Source organism: Podarcis pityusensis (assembly GCF_964106645.2).
Source record: "Podarcis pityusensis genome assembly, chromosome: 1".
Taxonomy (NCBI): Eukaryota; Metazoa; Chordata; class Lepidosauria; order Squamata; family Lacertidae; genus Podarcis; species Podarcis pityusensis.
In genome coordinates, this window is record NC_138028.1 from 71,864,607 (window position 1) to 71,886,200 (window position 21,594).

The 21,594-nt window shown below is 40.7% G+C and overlaps 2 protein-coding genes across 27 annotated transcripts in view; one reads left to right on the forward strand and one right to left on the reverse strand.

Annotated features, from left to right (window-relative positions):
* Positions 1-21,594, forward strand: part of LOC308459771 (uncharacterized protein) — a 179,598-nt gene that overhangs the window by 145,573 nt on the left and 12,431 nt on the right. For 4 of the 10 annotated variants that reach the window (XR_013978318.1, XR_013978319.1, XR_013978320.1 and 1 more), the window contains one exon: positions 4,789-5,045. The exons of 5 other annotated variants lie outside the window; for them this stretch is intronic. The gene's annotated coding sequence lies outside the window, so the exon portion shown is untranslated. Of the gene's footprint in view, positions 1-4,788; positions 5,046-19,700; positions 19,818-21,594 lie in introns of those variants that run through there. One more of the 10 variants, XM_080975414.1, reaches the window with a different exon arrangement.
* The window catches only part of SOX6 (SRY-box transcription factor 6), a 466,488-nt gene that overhangs the window by 42,185 nt on the left and 402,709 nt on the right, over positions 1-21,594 (reverse strand). For all 17 annotated transcript variants that reach the window (XM_080975160.1, XM_080975165.1, XM_080975162.1 and 14 more), the window contains 3 exons: positions 19,430-19,579; positions 13,680-13,860; positions 9,689-9,873 (listed from right to left, as the gene is read on the reverse strand). In XM_080975160.1, the coding sequence (XP_080831286.1) occupies positions 9,689-9,873; positions 13,680-13,860; positions 19,430-19,579 (516 nt within the window). The remainder of the gene's footprint in view (positions 1-9,688; positions 9,874-13,679; positions 13,861-19,429; positions 19,580-21,594) is intronic.

Genomic DNA, 21,594 nt, shown 5'->3' on the forward strand with positions numbered 1-21,594 from the left:
GCAAAGTTCTCAACTCGAGGAAACTCAGGTTAGCGGAGTTTGTAACCTGAAGCGTTTGTAACTCGAGGTACTACTGTACTGATAAATTGATAAATGTGGTGATTAATATTGGTCTATATAAATGTGCAGGATTATTTATACAGCGGACGCTCGGGTTGCAAACGTGATCCATGCGGAAGGCATGTTCGCAACCCGCGTCCGCGCATGCGCCGGTTGCGATTCGGCGCTTCTGTGCATGCGCAAAGCGTGATTTAGCGCTTCTGCGCATGCGCGACCGCCAAAACCCAAAAGTAATCCGTTCCAGTACTTCCAGGTTTCGGCGGTCCGTAACTCAAAAAAACGCAACCTGAAACGGCTGTAACCTGAGGTATGACTGTATATAAGTATCAGGATTAGAAGAGGTGGGCTCATTTTTCACAAAAATGGGAAAGATAAACACAAAATGATGGTTTGTATCCAATGCAGTGTCCATTGGTGCAAAAGGGCTTCTGTTTCCTTCCCCTCCCAAATTTGTATGGTCCCTAAATCCCATGGAGCTAATTTTGTAGACACCTAGGGGGTTGGAGGGAAGAAGAGTCTGAGAAGTTCTGTTGCACATGGAAGTCCCTTGTGCCAGCAGAGCTGCAGCAAAGTTTGGCTTGTGATACATGACTCCAATAATTAAGTGGATTCATGTGTGGCCCTCAAAATCCAAATGCTATATCAGTTGAACAAAGGATGTAGATATTCACCCAGTTGGGCCAGGTGTATATTCTTCTCAATTCACCCAAAACAGGGAAAAGGAGTCTAGCAGTGGCTTTAGGGCTGTGCAACCAGTGTGGCTGCTTCAGCCTCCCCACCTGTCACTGTCCTCCTTGCACTGTCTTGGGTTTTTTAAAGAGAACTGGGCATTCTTTCTTCAGATGTTCATAGAGAGTAACAGCATTCCCATAAATACATGTATCCTCCTTCCCCCACAGCCTCCCACATTGTTAATGGCTCTCTGGATTCAACCCCATATTTAGCAAAAGTACTGTGCAAGGTTCAGAACAGAACAAATGTTAATTATTTTAAACCAAAGAATTTGGAAAGCACTTTACTTAATGAAGACTGAAGCTGCAGGTGGAAGGAAGAGCGGGGGGGGGGATTGACAATAACGGTATTTCCCCCCCCCTAAGCTACATTGTTTGGGGGTGGAAAACCTCATCTGCTTCTCTGTTTGATTTTTGATTTAAGTCCTCCACACCTCTGAGCATATAGTCACAAATTCTGAACTACTGCCACACTTGCCATCACCTCTAAATTATAGACCTATTCCAGTTAGATTACTTTCATCAAGATTATTGCACTCACTGAACTGCGCCCCCCCCCCCCCCGCTTTAAATAGAAGACGTTGTGTCTTTGTTCATCTGGTTTTAATATGGTTTTAACCAATTGCAAAGTTATTTATAAAGTTTGCAGCTCCCCAGTAGTTAGACTTATGAAGCATTCAGTCCTAAGCATATCCAGTTGTGTGGTAACCCAACCACTGCTTTCATGTGGTTCCCATAGTTTTATTTATGCACAAAAGCATGATCCATAGCGGTAGCCAAACACTTTGGGATTAACCCTTTGTTTCAAATAAGAGAAGTGTATCATTTTATATAGTTCAGTCAAAACTTCACGCAGACTAATTCTCACAAAAGGGTAACACATTAATTCTGCTTAAATTAATCTAGTTCTACTGGTCTTGAGAGTGAAAGGTTTGAGCCAACTGAAATAGCCCCTTAGCAAGTTATAGAGAAAAGGGGAGTTTTTGACATGCTGCATTGTAAGCTAAACAGAGGCTGCCAATCTGAAGCCTAAACTATAAGTAAGCACTTTCAAAGATTTTATATTGGTAAATAAATTTAGAAGCAGCAAAAGTTTGATGAAACATTATTTCATAGTATAAGCTGTTCACCTTATGGACATAATGACCTCCCATCCTTCCTGACCTGCTCCTTTCCTTTCATTATCAGCACTTATTATAGGACTGTTTCACTTGGTTGCATCTGGGCTACTGCCAATGTCAGGATACTAGGATTTAATAGGCTGATGAGGAATTATGTGGGACAAACCTTATATTGGACAAACTTTATATCACTATCATGCATTAGGATCTGGAAATGTATTACTTTAGAGGATAATTTTCCATTTAATACCATCCTGACAAGGCATGGGTAATTACTGACTTCTGCAGCTGTTATTTTAATAGTAATTTCTAACACCCATACCCTAGATTAGTGATGGCCAAACTTGGCCCTCCAGCTGTTTTGGGATTACAATTACCATCATCCATGGCCACTGGTCCTGTTAGCTAGGGATGATGGGAGTTGTAGGCCAAAACATCTGGAGGGCCAAGTTTGGCCATCACTGCCCTAGATACTCCAAAGTGTTTTCAGCAACTTCCCAGGCAGTTTCAAATATTTGCAGTTTACAGGTACTAACAAGCTTCACTTTGGCAATAAAACTACATAATACAGTGTACCTCAGGTTAAGTACTTTATTCATTCCGGACGTCTGTTCTTAACCTGAAACTATTCTTAACCTGAAGCACCACTTTAGCCAATGGGGCCTCCTGCTGCCGCCACACCGCCGGAGCACGATTTCTGTTCTTATCCTGAAGCAAAGTTCTTAACCTGAAGCACTATTTCTGGGTTAGTGGAGTGTGTAACCTGAAGCGTATGTAACCTGAAGTGTATGTCACCCGAGATACCACTGTATACAGAATCTCATGCCCAGGGGCCAAATATGGCCCGGCAGACATCTCTGACTCCAGGCACTGTTCTTAGATCACACCTTCCTCTAGGCCACACCAGCCATGCTATCAAACTGCCAAGTGCTTTTATCTAGCTAGAATGTGTTTTTGAACTCTGATAATGCCTCTTGCTTTCCTGTATGGAGATGTGTGTATCCCAGTCTTCTTTCTCAGTGTCCTCCTCCCCCAAAAACTCACCCTTATGAAGGAGAAACTAGCAGCGTGAAGGACTCACTGGAGACAGAAAAGGCTTTGAAGGCTTCATCCTTAAGGTCTGGATGCTCCTGCACATGTTATTGAGCATTATTTCCTGCCAGTGTGCGTGGGATTTAAATCTCCTGTGGCTCCCAATTCAATAAATTAGGTTGAGAGGCAGGTGGAATTGCATCAGCTATATACCACAGCAGGAAAGGATGCACCCACCAGGCCTTAATGATGCAGTCGAAAAGGCCCCTCCTATCTCAAGTGAGCTCTCCCTACAGCCATTTCCTAACTTTTCAAGAATAGCTTTGCTTGAGAAGGATGGTGAAGTGGCAAGAAGAGCTGGTTAAAGAGTTGAGAACCTACTCCAAGTTAGGCCTGAGGTACGAAATAGGTGTGGACCTTGTTTGCAATAAAACCCAGTTTTAAAATGGGGTTCATATTCTAAGCCTCTGAGTTCTGAAATTCGCACCCATAAATTAAGTCTCAATTAAATCAAACAGGCTTACTTCTGATTAAAAAATAGTTAGGACTAATTTCTCTTTCTCTCAAAAATCAGGAATGCTTAACTGATTGTCCCATTCCATTGTTAATAATAGTTACATCAGCAGTTAAGCTGACTGGCAATACAGATGCTCCAAATAATCTGTGCAGTCTGAAACCTGAGAGGGAAGTAGGAGCTGATGCATGCTTATAACTAAAAATATTGATTTGCAGATTCATATATTCTACCTTCACTAAGAGTGATATTGTAAAATGTTTGCAAAAGCAATCTCTGTGATTCAGAACTTCACCAGATGTTACAGACAGAGCTCCTGTTGCTCCTGGTCTCCTTCCTTTCTCGTAATGTCTCTATGAATACAATGAGCTATATTAAGTCACTGCACTGTGTGTTGTCCTGTGCCTCACTTCACACCATTTGCTGTCAGCTGCAGGGATGAAACAACAAACAACGGGGCTGCATCACATCATACTTTCCAGCCCCCTCTTCACAAAAGTTGCCTGAAACCAATTCTGAGTAGTTCCCACCTCCCCTGTCAGCCATAACCCACCCCATTCAGAAAGGCTCCTGAACGATCATGAAAGGCATATTGGTGGGGTGCAGGAGGGGGGAAGTGGGTGAGAAAATTATTCTCCACAGCCCCCTTATGTGAGAACTTCAAAGAATCCAAGCAACAGGGAAGAATTCACTGCCACACCCTTCCAATTATTTCATCAGTGCAAGCATTTCTGTTTGCCAATTCTACTCTCTTCCCCCACCTCACTGTCCTGGGGATTCTCCTGACCCTCCAGAGAGGATTTGGGTGTAATGTTCCATTTTAAGGCTGGGAAATTCGATGATTTGGTTGGAAAACTTCAAGAGGTAGGACGTGAACTCATATGAAGAACCTCAGCATTCCAAAAGTGAGCAACCTGAATGTTCTCTGCTTAATGAGCTGAAGAAGAAATTGTTTTATTAAATAACTACCTACAGCAGTCCTCTGCTTCCAGCCCTGCCTCCTAGCTGGGCCTAGCAAAAATTGGTTATCTATCTCTGACCCACACACAACAGGAAATGAGAAAGAAAGAGAGACTGAGTGGCAGCACCTCTGTGCTTCTTATAATATCAAGTTAAGTTGTCAGTTACAGAACTATCTTTACCACTTTTAATGCCACCCCAAGGAAAAATTATACAATGTACATGTGTTCTTTGTTGCTGCAATGGCAATCTGCATTTAGCCTAGGTGCAGAGAGGGAGTGGGAATTGCTTAGGCGTTTATTTGCCCAGTTCTGTACTATTTGCTGTCTGTTTGAAGCATATGTTTTAGCAACACTTTGTTTATATGCAGGAATCTTTGGAAATGCTCAGAAGGAAGACTAAGACGCCTCTAAAGACACAGGCTGGATGACAATGGAATAATGATGCTAACATCACTATGCCATGTTCTTCCCTTGTATTTACAATAACTGCTGTGTTTTCCTGTGATTAATTCTGCCTCAAGGAAGAAAACAAGTGCTGCTTGCTGCTAGTGTCAGAAAAGCAGCATTATTGTATGCAAAGTTACATCAAGCCTGGAATAAAGGAATGTGCATGACAAAAAACTCACACATACTTCAACCAGCTCTTTTCCTTACAAGAAAAGATCACACTGGAGATTAGCAATATTTATACCATTTCAAGTATGCCTGGTGTGGAGTCTGAGTAAGATTTGGAGGGTGGGGGACCCCATCTGGCTGTGGCTTCCTACTTCTCAGGGCTGGGATAGTCCGGTACCTGTCAAGGGCCCTGCCCCACAAGTGGCTCACTGGCAACCACCAAAGCCCCTGTCCTTTGCTGCTGCTTCTCCAAAGGAAAGAGGGAGGGAAGGCACCACAGCTGATTCCACTTTCCCTCTTTCTCTAGCAGGAACTCGATGGACCTAAGTCTCCATACAGTGGGCGAGACTGAGGCAAGGAAAGCAGTAGTGATGGTTGTGACGAATGGAGTGTGCTAAAAGGGATGGTGGACTGAGGATGGGGAGATTGGATGCGGTGGCCAGAGAATGAAGTGCCTGGGAGGGTGAATGAGAGAGTGTATGTAACTGTGTCACCAGATGACTTCAGAAAATGCTCCAGCTGTCACCAGACGACTTCAGAAACAAAACACTCAACCTTGACCACTTCTCTATTTTTAATGCATGGCCAACCACCTAGATTTGGTCCCTGTAGAGGCCTGCCATGCAGCAAAGAAACATGCTGAGATCCTGCTAGGGGAAAGTAGCTGGTGGGGTGGTGGAAGCTGCATGGAGAAAGTGGTGGGCAGGAAAGGGTTAAGCACCATTCTCCTACCTTCTGTTTCTTCACTGCAAATTCTGCCTTCCCCTTGCCACCTTGTTCAACACCCACCCAGGTTCCCACACCAGAGTACACCACTAAGCAGGGCATTGGGCCTTAAGACTGCTCTTATTTCTTCAGGATTATGTATTTATATAAAGGATAACTTTCATGAAAGCATCTGAAATTAGGCTATTTCTAGCAGTGCTATCACCACAATATTTTTAAATGGAACCACAAATGTAAACCTGTTTGCTGAAAGTCTCCATGACTACAATATCTCTTTTAAAAGACACTGCTAAAGTCACAGGGCTCACCTTTCCATAAGATGCTCCATTCTGCATTTCTACATGATCAAATTCTAATTGCATCAGATACATTCGGCACAGCACTTCAGCGTGTGTGAGCGGTATTGTAATCATTTAGCTATTCAAAAGAAAATTTAATTCGTGATCAGGCCGCCAAAACCAGCAGTGTGGCCCATTGTTCTATATGGGGGGGAGCGAAACTGATTTAGAAATATTATATATATATTCCAAGCAAACATGGTAATTAAATGCATATGAAGAAGCCAAACCTTTTCTCTCAAAACTGTGTTTGCATACAAAAAAGAGCAAGAAACTCCCATGCCATGATATAAAAGCAAACTTAAAACAAAGCCTCACGCACTGCAGCTGAACAATGCGCTTTGGTTCTCATGGCTCAATATTATTAATCCTATGCCTAATTTAAATACTGTCATACAGCCACATATATTTGAATTAACCATGTGACTCAAACAGATTGCAAGTGTCCAGCATGCTTTTCATTTCTAATAAAAGGGGGCAGTATTACACCAGTGATGTTTCAAACTCCCCAAATATTTGTTAAGAGAGCTGATGAAGAATCAAAAGGATTTGAGTGTTTTACAGAATTGTAATTGTTATTTCTTGGATATGCATGCAGAAAAGTAAACTACTGGGTTTATTGTTGGAACAAATATTTTGCTTAAAGCATTGCCCCTGAAATATAGCTTGAAATTCTGGTGTTTCAAACTGAAGCTAGAAATTGAAAAGCATCAAGAGCAAAAATATGAAGACATGCCATTTAGAAAAGGCTATTAAAACTAAGAAAAAAGCAAAGAATGCATTGCCAGAGAGGACAGAAAGGAGAATGAATATATATATATATATATATATATATATATATATATATATATCTATATATATCACACTCTGGATTATGGTAATGTTCTCTACATGGGGCTGCCTTTAAGAGAGCCCAGAAGCTTCCATTCATCCAAATGTTTGCAAGTCTAACTATATATCTCCAATCTCATAGTAGCTCCATTAGCTTTCGATTTGCTTCTGGGATCTCAGAGTGCTTATTCTAGCCTTTAAGGCTCTATACAGCGTGACATTTTGTGGCAGTTTCCCCACACAATCAAAATCATATCACCTAATTGTCAACTTTTACGTTTTTAAAAATATACCTTTACTTTTGTATAAATCTTCATAAAACTATAAGATGCTTTTAAAATTAATATAATTAATGCAAAGAAAAATGGATTTAAATATGACAATTCAAGGGCAATTTACAGCCAGACTTCAAAATTATGTGGCTGAGCTTGGGAGAATATTCCTTTGCACAACAGTTTCAAGTTTATTTGAACTAAAAAAAATCCTCCAAATGGTCAGTTGAACTTCGCCACCAACTGAATTTTGCTTTCAGGCAAACAGATGGTGGTTTTTGTTTGTTTGTTTTTAAAAAAGATTTATCATTAGCTGGTATTTGAAGAAGCAAACCTAATGATTTAGATGTGCTTCTTCAGAAACTCCTTTTGAAAAGAAGTACTGAAAACTGGTCTAGGCAAAAGACAACTATTTCCAAGATGTATTACTTGATTTTTGATGCACTGGTATACAGCACATTTTACATAAAAGTTTGTAGCCAGATTATCACTATTCGTGTAGTGTGTGGATCAGTCTGCCCATGATTTAGCAGCTTGTCCTGTGAAATTCTGTTAATATAAGCACTGTTTTTCGTAATACTATAGGTGTCTATATAATTCTAGAGGCCAGTGGAATTAGCTCACAGTTTTCAGTGCTTTTCACAAACATAGGTTTATAAACAAGCCCTAAAAGCTCCCCATTCTGATTTGGGGTCAGTTTGGAATCTGAAGTCTGGACTTCCAGAGATCCTGTTGACCTTCGTCACACATCAAACCTTCAGTTCTTTCATGTTACAAAGAATTCTTTCACAGCGATAATCTGTATTAAATGAGTTTTAAAATGCTATCATTTAAACTAAAGCTTGTGCAAATAAATATTTATTACGTTATGAATTTGTTTTGCAAACCACTGTTAATCCTCTAGGGGCAAGGGGCTAAGCAAATCCCTTTTACAGACACAGACCCTTTTCCCCTTGTTGTTCTGAGAAATGTAATAAGGCAACATATAAAATGCAAATGAAAAGGCATCTTGTCTTTGAGAGTTCTATTTGCAGGGTTATTTTCCCTTTGTGCATGCAACTATAGGCAATGAACCTCAGAACCCTACTCTCCTCTCGAGGAAACAGTTTGAAGGCAGCTGCCAGTGTCACAAACTCTTGGCTGCTGACGAATATTGTTTGGATATTGTTTGGATTAAGAGGAAACATCAATACAACTAAAATTCAAAAATCTATAAGCTGTTGTTGTGATGAGACTGGAACAGATCACTGCAAGAAAGCAATGGCTGCAAACTATGGGCATGCTGATCTGAAGTTATTTCTTATAAGGCTGCAGTCATCCAGGTGCTCTGCAGACAGGTTTTTTTCCATCTTTCTTTTCATACCAAATGACTGCAGTACATACTTATCTCACTTTAACTTCTCAAAAACCCTTTGAGAGAGGATAAAGTAACAAGCCGCACTTGTAACAAGCCGCAAACCAAACAACCTATCAACAGCACCATATTAGTTACTATTCCTATGTAACTTTCCCAGAATACTTTTTAAAAAATCAGTACTGGAAACAGATTACTCATTAAAAGGCCATGACCATTCTGACTCTAAAATTCACAGAAAGACAGATGTCAGACTGAAGGTTGTGCTTATAGTTGCCTCCCCTTTTGTCCTAATTCAGCATGAGAAAATGGGCACAGCTCAATGGTAAAGCACCTCATTTGCATGCAGAAGGTCCCTGCTTCAATCTACAGCATTTGCAGGTAGGCCTGGGAATATGCCCTGTCTGATATCCTGAAGAGCTCTTACCAGTCACTGCACACAATGCTGAGCTTATGGATTTCATGCAAGGCAGCTTTGGACAGGACTTTGAAAAATATAGCCCAGTTCATATGCAATGATTCTGGCTGAGGATTGCTAAATTGGTAACAAGCATCGTGTCCATGTGCTCACCCTCCTCTGCTTCTGTTATGGCTACTTAAGACCAGATATTTCCCTTTTAGGTAGGCTAATGCATTTGGAGCTCTTTAATACAGAAAAATAAGAAGTAAGTGGTGACGTAACAGAGACTTATAAAAATTATGCATGACATGGAGAAAGTGCATAGAATTTCCATAGGCATTAGTTGGCCACTGTGGAAAGAAGGATGCTGGACTAGATTAACTTTTTGCTGCTCCATCAAGGCTCCACTCATTTCATGTCCACTCATTTCATCAGACATTACTCCCCCAACCCGAATGCTAGTATATATGCCCTATAATGATGATGATGATGATGATGATGACGATGATGATTTTATGTTTGGGAGTCTAAATTTCCTTCTTCCTGTAAGAGGAGGATGTTTTGTCTTTTTTAAAATAGAACTATATGACATAGTGAATAACTACTTTGTCAGTATCAAAGATGATTAAAACTAGAACTGCAGAAGCTGCAACATGAGGTTCAGAGACCACTGGCTGGATAGAATTGCAAATAAAAATGAGCAGAAGAAATGACAGGAGAGGAATACAGTACCTTTTCAGTCCTACAGTTGTTTAGACCCATGTTATTCATGGCAGGAAGTTTTCCATCAAGGCCATGATGATGTTGCTGCTGCTCCCGCTGGATCTGTTCTCTCATCTTTCGAGCCTCCTGAATGGCTTTCATGACTGTATCCTGGTCCCCAAACAGGGCAGGTGAGTTAAGACTGGAAAGGATGTCTGGAAACAACAAAGATAATCTTTATTTAAGGATATTTTTGAAAGCAGTCCATTAAAAAAGCTTCCTCTTTGTTTGCATGAAAGACTGAACACACCCAACTAATCATTGCAGACCACCTAGTTATTCCAGGTGATGCAAACTTAAAAATATTCTACTGTTTTCATCTGTCAGTGGAATACCGTGAAGAGTGTGAAGAGCACCTACTGAAGCTCCGTGTGAGCTTCTCAAATCTGCTCTGGAGGGTTTGGGGATCCTCCAGGGCAAATTTTAAAGAGGTGGAGGACTGCAGGTGATGAACACTCCCACAAAGTTGGGTATCACCCTGTCTACTGTTCATTAAATACATGCACCAATAATTAAGACATGGGCATAAATCCAGATTTGTTTTCTGCCCAGATGAATGTCTACTTAGCTACAACTAGTCCTCTCAGAGCTGTCAGTATAGCACAGCCAATACTAAATGGCTTACTGAAACTATTTCATAACCTAGAATGGCTTGCCATAAATTCTTACAATGCATTTATAAAGACGAACACATGTATTTTTTTGTTTTTATATCTATTTTATGAATATATACTTACATCATGACATTATGTTTGCATAATGCTACAACTGTCTATATTTATTTTTAATAGCCCTCCATGAATTCATGTGGGTAGGACAAATAACCGAGTGGCCCCTCTTTTATTTTCTCCTCACAACCATCTTGCGAGCTAGCCTAAAGATCACTTTGCCTGTGGCCACTACACTCACCGCTTCAGATTTTATCATGTTGTTAAATAAAAGATTTGAGAGTCGTTTATTGAAGGAAGTAGGGAGGGGACAATTTTACCCAACAAGATAACAGTGACTTGCCATCACACAAAGCACCTAACAAAAGGACTCTGCCCAATAAAGGAGCATTTGGGTTAGGGCATGAGAAAAGCAACCAAAATACCAGGTGTCAGGTAAATACTATGTGAATTTTAATTAGTCTTCTGTTGTGATTGTATAATTCTGGATTCAAGGCACTCTAGTCATGGAATGGCATGTTACAGCATGTGTGTGAGTGTATGTGAGATAGCACTTAAATAAAAGTCCAGAGCTGTAAATACACCGAGACAATACATTTTGATTCAGTTCTGATTGAGAAACAAGTCAGGGTAGGAATTAAATAAATTCTCATTGCTGTTGCAGATGAATTTGAGTGTAGAAAAGAATAGATTTATGGTAGGGTTTTCTGTGTTTATACCAAAGGACAAAAATCATTCAGTGTTTGGAAACTTGAAGTCACTGTGCTCTTGCCCAGCTTAGGCTCACTGAGGATGGTAGGGGCAACCAACGCCTGTTTCTGTGGACTGCCCATTTGGCAAGGACAAAGTCTGAATTACTGCAGTGTGCTCTATGGAGAGCTGCTTGTGAAGTGTGCTTGGAAAAACTGGCACAGAATGACTTGGCTAGGCTATTTGCAGGGGTCATATTCAGGGACTTCCTTTCTAAAATACAAACATTGGTTTCCAATTTGTTTCCAAGTCCATTTCTAAATGCTGGCCATGGGCTTTAAAGCACATTATGTTTCAAGACTAGGATATTTGTAGGACTACCTTCTCTCACATGAACCTACCTGCCTACTGCCCCCCCATACGCCTATTTGGGACCAGGAGTGGGACTTTTCAGTGGTTGTGCAGACTCTGGAACTCCCTCCTGAAAGGGGTCTCATCACAACCCTCTCTTACATAGATGACTGCTCATGTTCCAAATGATCCTGCAATGTTGGGGAATCCCATACGAAATGATACGAGTATTTTCAGGTTCATAAACTTGTTTCCATATTTATCCAGTGTTTAATAGTTCCAGGTCATTACCCAGAAAAGTATCCTGTTTCTTTAAAAACTCTTATCTGCTTCTTAACCTGATTCCTATTGTGCACTCACATCTACTAGCAGAACTTTCCCTGGTTAGCAACAAAGGAGCAATAGTTTCTGACTCCCAACAACAGCAGATGAAACTGAAAGTAATATATATATATATTTCTCTGCTGTGGTTGGCTTTGTACTAATCACTTACCAGTCTCAGTGTTCCTGTTCTGTGAAATATGAATATTAATTGCCTTCCTTTGGCCATGTCCGCTAGACAGTTTTACAGTTGTGTTTCAAATCCCCAACATGAATGTAGATTTGTACTTGGATATATCATGTCTGGCCTGTGTCTGGCTTATGGGACATAGTAAGCCATTCACCCTACCATCTAAGACTAGCACCTGGCTCTCATTGATGGACCTAGACAAAAACACAATGTAAATCTCACAAGCCAGAAGTCTGCCCACCCCTGATTTACAGTTGGTTCCAGATTTATTTATTTTTTTTGGGGGGGGGGGGGGTTCCAGCCCAGTCCACTGTCCAGAGGGAAACTGTGGCAGTTGCTACTCCTCTTCCTTCCTCCTGCTACTGCTTTCTCATTTGCAGAGGGCAGATGAACAGTCAGCAATAGCAAGAAGCAGGGGGAGGAGCTGGCTCCAGGGATCAACAGTTGGCTTCCTCTAAAGTGTGAGCCTTGTTAGAGTCTCAACAATGATGACTCCTGATGCCAGCCATGACCCAACAAAAGAGAGGAGGTGGGGAAGGAGAAAACGGCAAAAGAAGCATCATTTCTGAAACTTTGGAGCTCTTTAAAGAGATAGAAAGGCTCTGCAGGTTATGACTACCTCTGCTGGCTACTGCATACAGGAAAATTGAGAATAGGGATGTCTGTGTGTGTGTGTGTGTGTGTGTGTGTGTGTGTGTGTAATGATGATGATAAAAATAAGGTAATGATATAGAACAAAATGCAAACAGCTGTTCTATGCATACTGTACAGAATGCTTATATCCTCTTCTTCCATGTCCCAATAGGATGGCATAAATTCTATAATACAAACTTGCTATATCATCATTTTGAAAAATAGTGCAAGCACCTAAAAATAAAATACCTATAGAAAGTAATTTTTCTGTCTTGCTGAAACCATAAATGTGTTTTCTTTTGCACTATAGAAACCCTACTTTTAGGTCACTCCTGTAGAGATACCAAAACCTAGTACTGGAGGGAACTGTCCCTACATGAGGAAAGGTACTGTGCTGTGTGGGTTTTGGGGTGCCCTGTCCTTGTGTGAACTGTACCACCAATCACATTTGCACCACAACAGATTTTCAGAAACAAGCAGGAGCGCTTGCACATGAGGGATGTGCTAAATCAATAAAAAGGGGTTTTTTTAAGTGAAGCTTTAGAAATCAATGGCCTCAAAGGACAGTAATTTGTTTCTTTCCCAAATCAGGAGTGGGAAGAAGCTAGAAACACTGGTTGATGCTGCTGGAGTACAAAGCTCAGGGTTGGGGAACATGTGGGATTCCAGTTATTCCTTGATTACAACTCCCATTATCCCTGACCACTGTCAATGATAGTTGGGGGCTAATGGCTGCTGGCATCCAATAGCACCTGGATCTAGCATCTGCTGACTTCAGTTTACTGCAAAGCATGTTGGGCTAGATAGACATTGGTCCGTTCCAGCATGGCATTCTAAGTTCTAAAGCAAAGCTGCATACCCAGGCTCAGCTAACATAGATAATTTTAAGAAGGATAATCTTGTTCACCTGTGGCAGGGAAAGCAAAAAAAAAAAAAAAAGTATTGTGGGCACTTGAAACGCTAACAAATTTATCATAGCATAAGTTCTTGTGGAGTTGCATTACCTCATAAAAGCTAATATAGTGTCAGCATGCATTCATGTAGACCATACAAAGCCCGCCAGCCCATTCCTATGCTAAATCCCCAGCATTTCTCCCCTTCTGAGTACCTAGAGAAGATCCTCTTCCCAGAGTTCCACCAATAGGGCTGGGGATTCCACTTTTATTGGCTGCATTCACGGGGCTGGTTTTACTAGTAGGGAAGAGGTTCTGTGTTGGTGACGTCGGGGATTTGACAGGTTCCGCTGTCTTAGGTCTGGCTGAAAGATTCAGTGGCTGTGCAGCATCATCCTAAAAGAGTTTAATGTAAATAATTATTAGAAAAAGACAAATGAAACACATTATCACTTTGGAAGCCACAGCTATTTTACACCTCCTAGACAATGCTGCATTTCCTTGCAATAATAACAAAAGAAGCTAATTATCTACACTCCTTGAAGATTCAATGAAAGGAAAACCTCATTAATTTCTCTGTGCTATGCCTCTATTTACATTAACTATGGAGCTGGATCATTCTTTTTGGCAAATTAAAATTTGAATTAGCTCGCATTACTGCCTAATTTCCTAATGTGTTTTCTGAGATCTAAATTAACCCAGGGCATTTACAAAGAATTATTTAAGAAAAATTCTAGCAGCTCAATTGTGTTGCTTTACTGGGCCTATTTGAAAAGTTATTGGAACTACAAAACAGACTGCATATATGTGTGTGAATGGTGGGGTTATGGGTAAAATTAAACAGGAAAATATACTTAATACCTTAAACATTTATATTTGTTTACCCCTAGATATCCTTGACTTTGTTTTTTGTTTTTTTGTACAAGACTTTTTGGTCACAATATCTTTGTGAAACATTTCTGCATTCCCCCTTAAAAATCTGGAGAGAGGGGGGAGAGAGGTTGTAACAGCAGTTTATTTTCCAGCATAACCCTAACATGATGAAATTCTCACACCCTGATCCTACAGCATTAGCAGGCACTAGAATTCACGAAGCTAAAGCAGCACCCTGTTACTACTATTGGATGGAATTTGACTGTTATTTAAATTAAAATAGGATCTAAGCAACATAGCTGTATCTTGCTTGGCATCTGAACGCATCTAGTATTATTGGTACTTGACTGTGATTTTTTTCACTGGGCCTCAAGAGCTCAGACCAGGGCCTTTTGAACGCAGTACTCTGAGCCACCAGAGATACAACCTTCAAAAATCATGCATGACACTGCTGTACGATGCGAAGGCCAAAAAAAAAAAGGCAATAGCAATTACTGCCACGATAGCACTGCTGAAGCATTTGCCCCACTGTAGGGCAAATGGATTTTAATGCCAGAATCTATGTGGTATGTCTTACAGCAATAGAGTGCAAGATCAAGTTATTAGCTATTATGTGATCAGATTGGAAAGTTTTAAGGAATTCTGTTGCAATCTGCAGTATTGTCTATAGCTACACAACATGATGAATGAAAAAGAAAATATACTGTATTATGATCTTAGAATTCAACAGGCTATGCAGAGCAAGGCTTATCAATATGTTTACAGTTTTCATTAAAACATCCCATTCTTATTTTGTGCATCATTCAGCTTGACATAGTTCAAGTGGAACTAGATACAGTCGTGCCTTGTTTTTCAAACAGCTTAGTTCTTGAACGTTTTGGCTCCCGAACGCCGCAAACCCAGAAGTGAGTGTTCTGGTTTGAGAACTATTTTTGGAAGCCGAACGTCCGACGGAGCTTCCGCGGCGCTTCCGATTGGCTGCAGGAGCTTCCTGCAGCTAATCAGAAGTTGTGCTTTGGTTTCCAAACGTTTTGGAAGTCAAACGGACTTCCAGAAAGGATTCCATTCAACTTCCAAGGTACGATTGTATATGATTATTGTTAAATATTGCAAAGGTCAGACTATTCTTTGGGGATGTGTTTTACAGCACTTTTAAAAAAGCACTAATGTGTCAGTCTCTAATTTAGGGCATGCATGTAAATCTAGACAAGGGAAATATAAATTTGGTTCTGATATAAGCAGATCCATAGTCATATAATTATAACTATCAGGTATTCACTCGCTTTTTGGTGTCTTTTGTACAAGTGAAATGGGGAGATGGGGCTGGAGGAACTCACATAGCAAAAACCTGTGCACATCTACTCTTATGAAACATCTAACTTCTGGAAAAGGAAAAATCTAAGAAACTTGTTCTTTTGATCTAGCACTCCCCTTTACAATACAACCTCACCCTGTTCATTGGAGAGTTTATACCCTGTGTTGAACTTGTTAGCAATCAGCCAGGCACAGCATTTTTGGAATAGCAGAATACTGATTTTCTGTAATTAAAATGAAAAGAGCCTGGTAACATGGCTCTCTCATTTAAAATATGCCCAAAGCTGAGATATGCTAGATATAAGGGTGCATCATCTATATTTTAGCAGACAGCACTGAACACTTCAAAGCTTAGAAATATATGAAAGGATACAATAATGCAGTCCATTATCTTATCATTGCCATTCTTCTTGCTGTCAAGTAGAGATTCTGCATGGTACAACTTGTCATATATAATGTATTAAATCGCCCAATGCAACAAATAAGTAACTATTTATAATACTGCACTTACTCTACAGTTTATGTTATTTCTAGGCCATGGCTATATAGGCACCCCTCTTTATTTGTAGAAGTCACATAAAATATAGCTTTTTCCTCAGTCAGTCATATGTGATTAAGTGAGGGAGACAGTAATATGAGAAAGCTTTGAGGACAATGACATTAAGAACCTATTAAACATATCCTTATCACTGATGTTTTGGGGGGTTGTCTGTGTCAATAATAATAATAATAATAATAATAATAATAATAATAATAATTTATATCTAGCCCACCTTGCTGGGTTGCCCCAGCCACTCAGTCCTCAAAGTCCACACATACAAAGATCTCAAGCCCATCATGGATCTCATCCTTGTCCACATGGCTAAAGGAGGTGATGGTGGAATTAAAATCTCAGCTTCCCATGATGAATGTGGAATTGATAATGTGATGAGAAACAGGTATCCACCATTTCCCAGGACCCTGGCTACTGTCCTGCTGATGCACTATCACATCCACCCAGGACTGTGGGCTCCCTGCAACTGTGTTCAAGAACAGTGTGGAAGTGTTCTCATCTCCCCTTGAAGCACTAGCCTGGAAGATGTGGTATCTGCTATCTGGTCCTGTGGAATTTGCATGTGTTTCTGTTAAAAATTTACAGTGATAGGAACACAGGATGCTGCCTTATACTGAGTCAGGCCATTGGTCCATCTAGTTCAGTATTGGCTGTAGCTGTCCAGGGTTTCAGGTGGGGTCATTCCCAGCCTGGGACCTTCTGCAGTCCAACATACTTTGCTTTTTCGAACAAAGGATAAGATCCCACCTCCATTCTAGCAACAGAAGCTAGCTAACTGGACTGGCAGCTGTATCTGCTAGGGGTGGAATAATGTCCTCCACTGCACCCGAAGGAAGTTTTGGGGTGCAAGGCTGGTTATGTGGCACACTCAGCTCTGGCCTACAACACCTTGACACTGTTTGCTCACTGTCTGCCTGCTGCCTTGCTTGTTGCTCATTCAAACAACTATAGCAATGCAATTATAGTGGCAACAGCATGTGTCAAATCAGCAAAGCAAAGGATGAGTGCCACCTCTGACACATTGGAAAAAGAAAACGAGGTGAGGCAAGACAGACAGACTGCAGTGGTCAAGAGCAAGCAAGCATTGCTGCTTCAGGAGAGCCAGCTCAGGAGGGTAGGAACAGCCAGGAGGTTGCCATCACCATGTCTAGCACCTACTGCCTCACTCTGCTCAATGGTAGGGGTGGCTCTATTCATATAATCCGAACATGGGAGTCATTTTGGACTCACAGCTGTCCATGGAGGTACAGGTCAAATCTGTGTCCAGGGCAGCTGTTTACCAGCTCCATCTGGTATGTAGGCTGAGACCCTATCTGCCTACGGACTGCCTCGCCCGAGTGGTGCATGCTCTGGTTATCTCCCGCTTGGACTACTGCAATGCGCTCTACGTGGGGCTACCTTTGAAGGTGACCCGGAAACTACAACTAATCCAGAATGTGGCAGCTAGACTGGTGACTGGGAGCGGCCGCTGAGACCATATAACACCGGTCTTGAAAGACCTACATTGGCTCCCAGTACGTTTCTGAGCACAATTCAAAGTGCTGACCTTTAAAGCCCTAAATGGCCTCGGTCCAGTATATCTGAAGGAGCGTCTCCACCCCCATCGTTCTACCCGGACACTGAGGTCCAGCACCGAGGGCCTTCTGGCGGTTCCCTCACTGCGAGAAGCCAAGTTACAGGGAACCAGGGAGAGGGCCTTCTCGGTAGTGGCGCCCTCCCTGTGGAATGCCCTCCCACCAGATGTCAAAGAGAACAACAACTACCAGACTTTTAGAAGACATCTGAAGGCAGCCCTGTTTAGGGAAGCTTTTAATGTTTGATGTATTACAGTATTTTAATATTTTTTTTGGAAGCCGCCCAGAGTGGCTGGGGAAGCCCAGCCAGATGGGCGGGGTATAAATATTATTATTATTATTATTATTATTATTATTATTATTTTCAAAACAGCAGTTTTTATGCTGTGAAACATGCAACACAAACAATGGGGAATTCCATTTCTGAATTAAGGTCGGTTATTAGTGTCTGAGGTTAAAGGGGGCATACTGCACTTTCAGCCAATGATATTTTATACTTTTAATTGTATAAGCATATTATTATCTCTGTTTCACTTTGTTAAAAATCTTTTTGCTATATTTCTTAAGGAAGGATGGCTGATGTGGGAAATAGGCCTAAAGCAAACAAACAAATAATTTCCAGCTGCCTACAGAAAGCTGGAAAGGAGGCAGTTTAGTCATTGCATGCTGCTGCCAAGTATCACACTGCAGCTTCCTAGTTCTCTAAGCAAGTGACAATTAAGTATGCATGAGCTTTTGACAATACATCAAAACCAAATAGAAGCACGCCAAATACCAGCAACAGTGTGCTATCAACAAGGGTCCAATCAATCTGAAGTCATGGCTTTTTTTTTCTCCCAATCAATTGGCAGTCATGGTCTTTCCCCCCCTCCAGCCATCCTCCTTTAATTTTTATTTTTATCTGGGGCTTCTTTAAATGAAACGATCCAATTTGTAAAATAAGAAGGGGAGTGGTTTTGCTTGCCATTTTACATAGTTAAGGCTAGTTCTTGTTAAACCATTTGGCATGGTTGCCAGTCTTTTCATGCAATACTAGTAAGATTTACGCAATCACTATTGTATTACACATCACATGTTCCAGATGCCCTGCCCAAGTTATGTCAAACATAGGACTTAACAGAGCAGATACATCCCTGGCTCATACACCTCCTCAATCACAGGGATTTTTCATGCTGCTCATGCCTAGGAATGAAAAAGGTGAATCCACATTGGATTTTCACTCTCTCGTCTCATGCATGCTTACTTGAGAACACCAATATAAATATAAAATAAGAAACTCTGGAACTGGCAAGTGATAAATTTTAATAGTTGAAAGCAGTGTATAATATATTTAAAAACTAGGTTATAACTTATCCTGAAATAACAGTATCTCCAGTCACATGAATGGCTGGTGAATCCTGACACTCAAAATAACAGTGAAATGGAAAAGAGTCACAACCAAAGGCCCTTGGCAAGACTGGGGGCTCCTGACTCATCATATACCTTGTAAATACGTAAATAGCAGCATGATTGTTATATGTGGTGGGCACAGTTCACAGGGTCAAAAGGTCTGACCCCGGAGAGCTGAAATACCACCGGATTTGCTTGTTTGAAATTATTATATTGCATTGTATCAGTGGGAGTATTCACAAAAGGAAACTTAAAGAAATACCTTAACTTGAGTTATAGGGCTGGTCCCTCTCTTTTCATTTTTCATCCCAGTAGGTGAAAGTGCCCCTGTTGTGTTTGGCGGCTGAGGGGTGGAGGGCATCTTTGCTCCAGGCGAAACCTGCATGCTGGCCAACTGAGCGGCATAGAGTTGCTGCAAAACAAGAATAACTCTTCTCCTTAGGATTATCTGCTTCAGCACTTTATAAATGATAGCTGAAATATTATGAGGCTCTAGGAGTGTGGTAACAGAGCATCTCCCATCTTCCTGGCAGGCACTGGACGATGTCATTCAAGAGGCAAGACTTCTAGGTTAAGGCCTAAATGGCAGCTTAATGGAGAAAGTGGTTAGCTGTCTTGAATATAAAGCACATCTAAAAAACCCCATCAAATTTATTTAAAATTGGAGTGCAAGTAACTATCATGCAATATTATAGTAATCTGCACATATTTCTTTTGTTTAACACCTTGCTGTTTTTCATTGATATGAGGCAGTCAACAGATTTTATATTTACCTGTAAGTACAATTTACATGTCAAATATATTTTAGTGCTAATTTGAATAGAAGCATAAATTCCTACTTGTAAAGGTGGGAATATGAGTATAACTCTTCCTAAAACATTATATGGTATTTTCTGAACAAAGCTTAGGTAAGTTCAATTTCTCTCTAGCAACCAACCTTAAAACCTCACCTTGAATTAGCAGTAGCAATAGTTCTACCACTATAAACAGGGAAGATCCTATTCCCTCTTTAACAAGTAAATCTGTATAAAATTTGCCTTATTAGTGGGGGAAAAACCAGGTGGTTTGTATGTAATTTCCAACATGACTATCATTCAGATGGACAAATAAAAAAAATTACAGTAATCAAAAGCAGACCTTTCAGCACATGTAATTAAATGAAAGCTTAATAAAGAATAATTTGCAAGAGCCAGATGTGCTTATGTCATAATTGTTGCTTTCTTTGGAGCACTTTTTCTAATATAACAAGCCTCCAAAGAAATGAAAGTTACACAATACTACACATGCTCTATGACTCAGTGGCTAGACAAATGCATTCAGAGTCAGTACTTTAGTTTTTTAACAGAGAAAAAATAATAGTTTTCTGTTTGTTTTGCTAAGTCTATAGTACTCAACCCACTGGACTGGGGGGAAAGCCCATTCACATCCATAGGTATGACTTCCGTATATCACCTGAAGGGCAAGACCAACCTATTCCACTCCACTGCTATGTCATACAATCACTAAACAAACAGGACACAAGCTTTAAGATTCTGCTGAAATTAAATATTTAGGATGAATGCTGTGGTTTTTGCTCCTCTGTTTGAACTCTTTCTTTCACAACTCTTCTTTATGTACTGAGTAATTACTGTACTTGTTCTGCTGCTGGAGCCTGGTATCTTATCAACACCCCCTTGGCTATGGTACATAAACTAAGATGCTCATTCTTAGGATCATTCCTTTTAGTGGGCTATTTAACTGTGCACTAGCAGTTGGGAACTGTTGCAAAAGTTTTTGTATATGATATATGCATTTCCTGTGCAAATTTGATTTGATTATTAAAGCAGAGTGATGACAACAGAACAAAACAACTGGGGAAGAAAAGGAATCTAGGGTTTTGTTTGTTAGTTAGCAAGGTCTATCTGAACATTTATACCGCAACTTTCTTCACATAGTTCACATTGCTGTATATGTCCATCAATTTGTCCCATTTCAACTTGGGACTTCATACCATGTCCCAGGAAACAGACCAGAATCCCCCCCCCCCAATGGTGGGTCCAGTTTCTTCAACTTGTACTCTGCAACAGATAGCCCATTTGGAAGACCTGACATTTTCAAGTCCAGAGACACAGTTAGGATAGACAGAGAAGAGAATGTACACTACCGAGTATTCAATTATCCCTATTCCAGCTCCAGGCAAATTCATTCAAGGATGTCAGCAAGGCAACTGGGACATTCTTAGTCCAAAGGCATTACTTTTCAGAGGTAATACATCCACAAAGTAAGAAAGTACATCAATCATCCTGAGCATAGACACTCCAATGGGTACAAGTCTAGAATAGTACTGTGTGGAGTCTCCACTTAGAAGCAGGTTACATTCCATGTGACCCAGTTTTCCTTTAACCAACATCAGGCAAACACTGAAGTGCTAAAGCATCCCATAATATT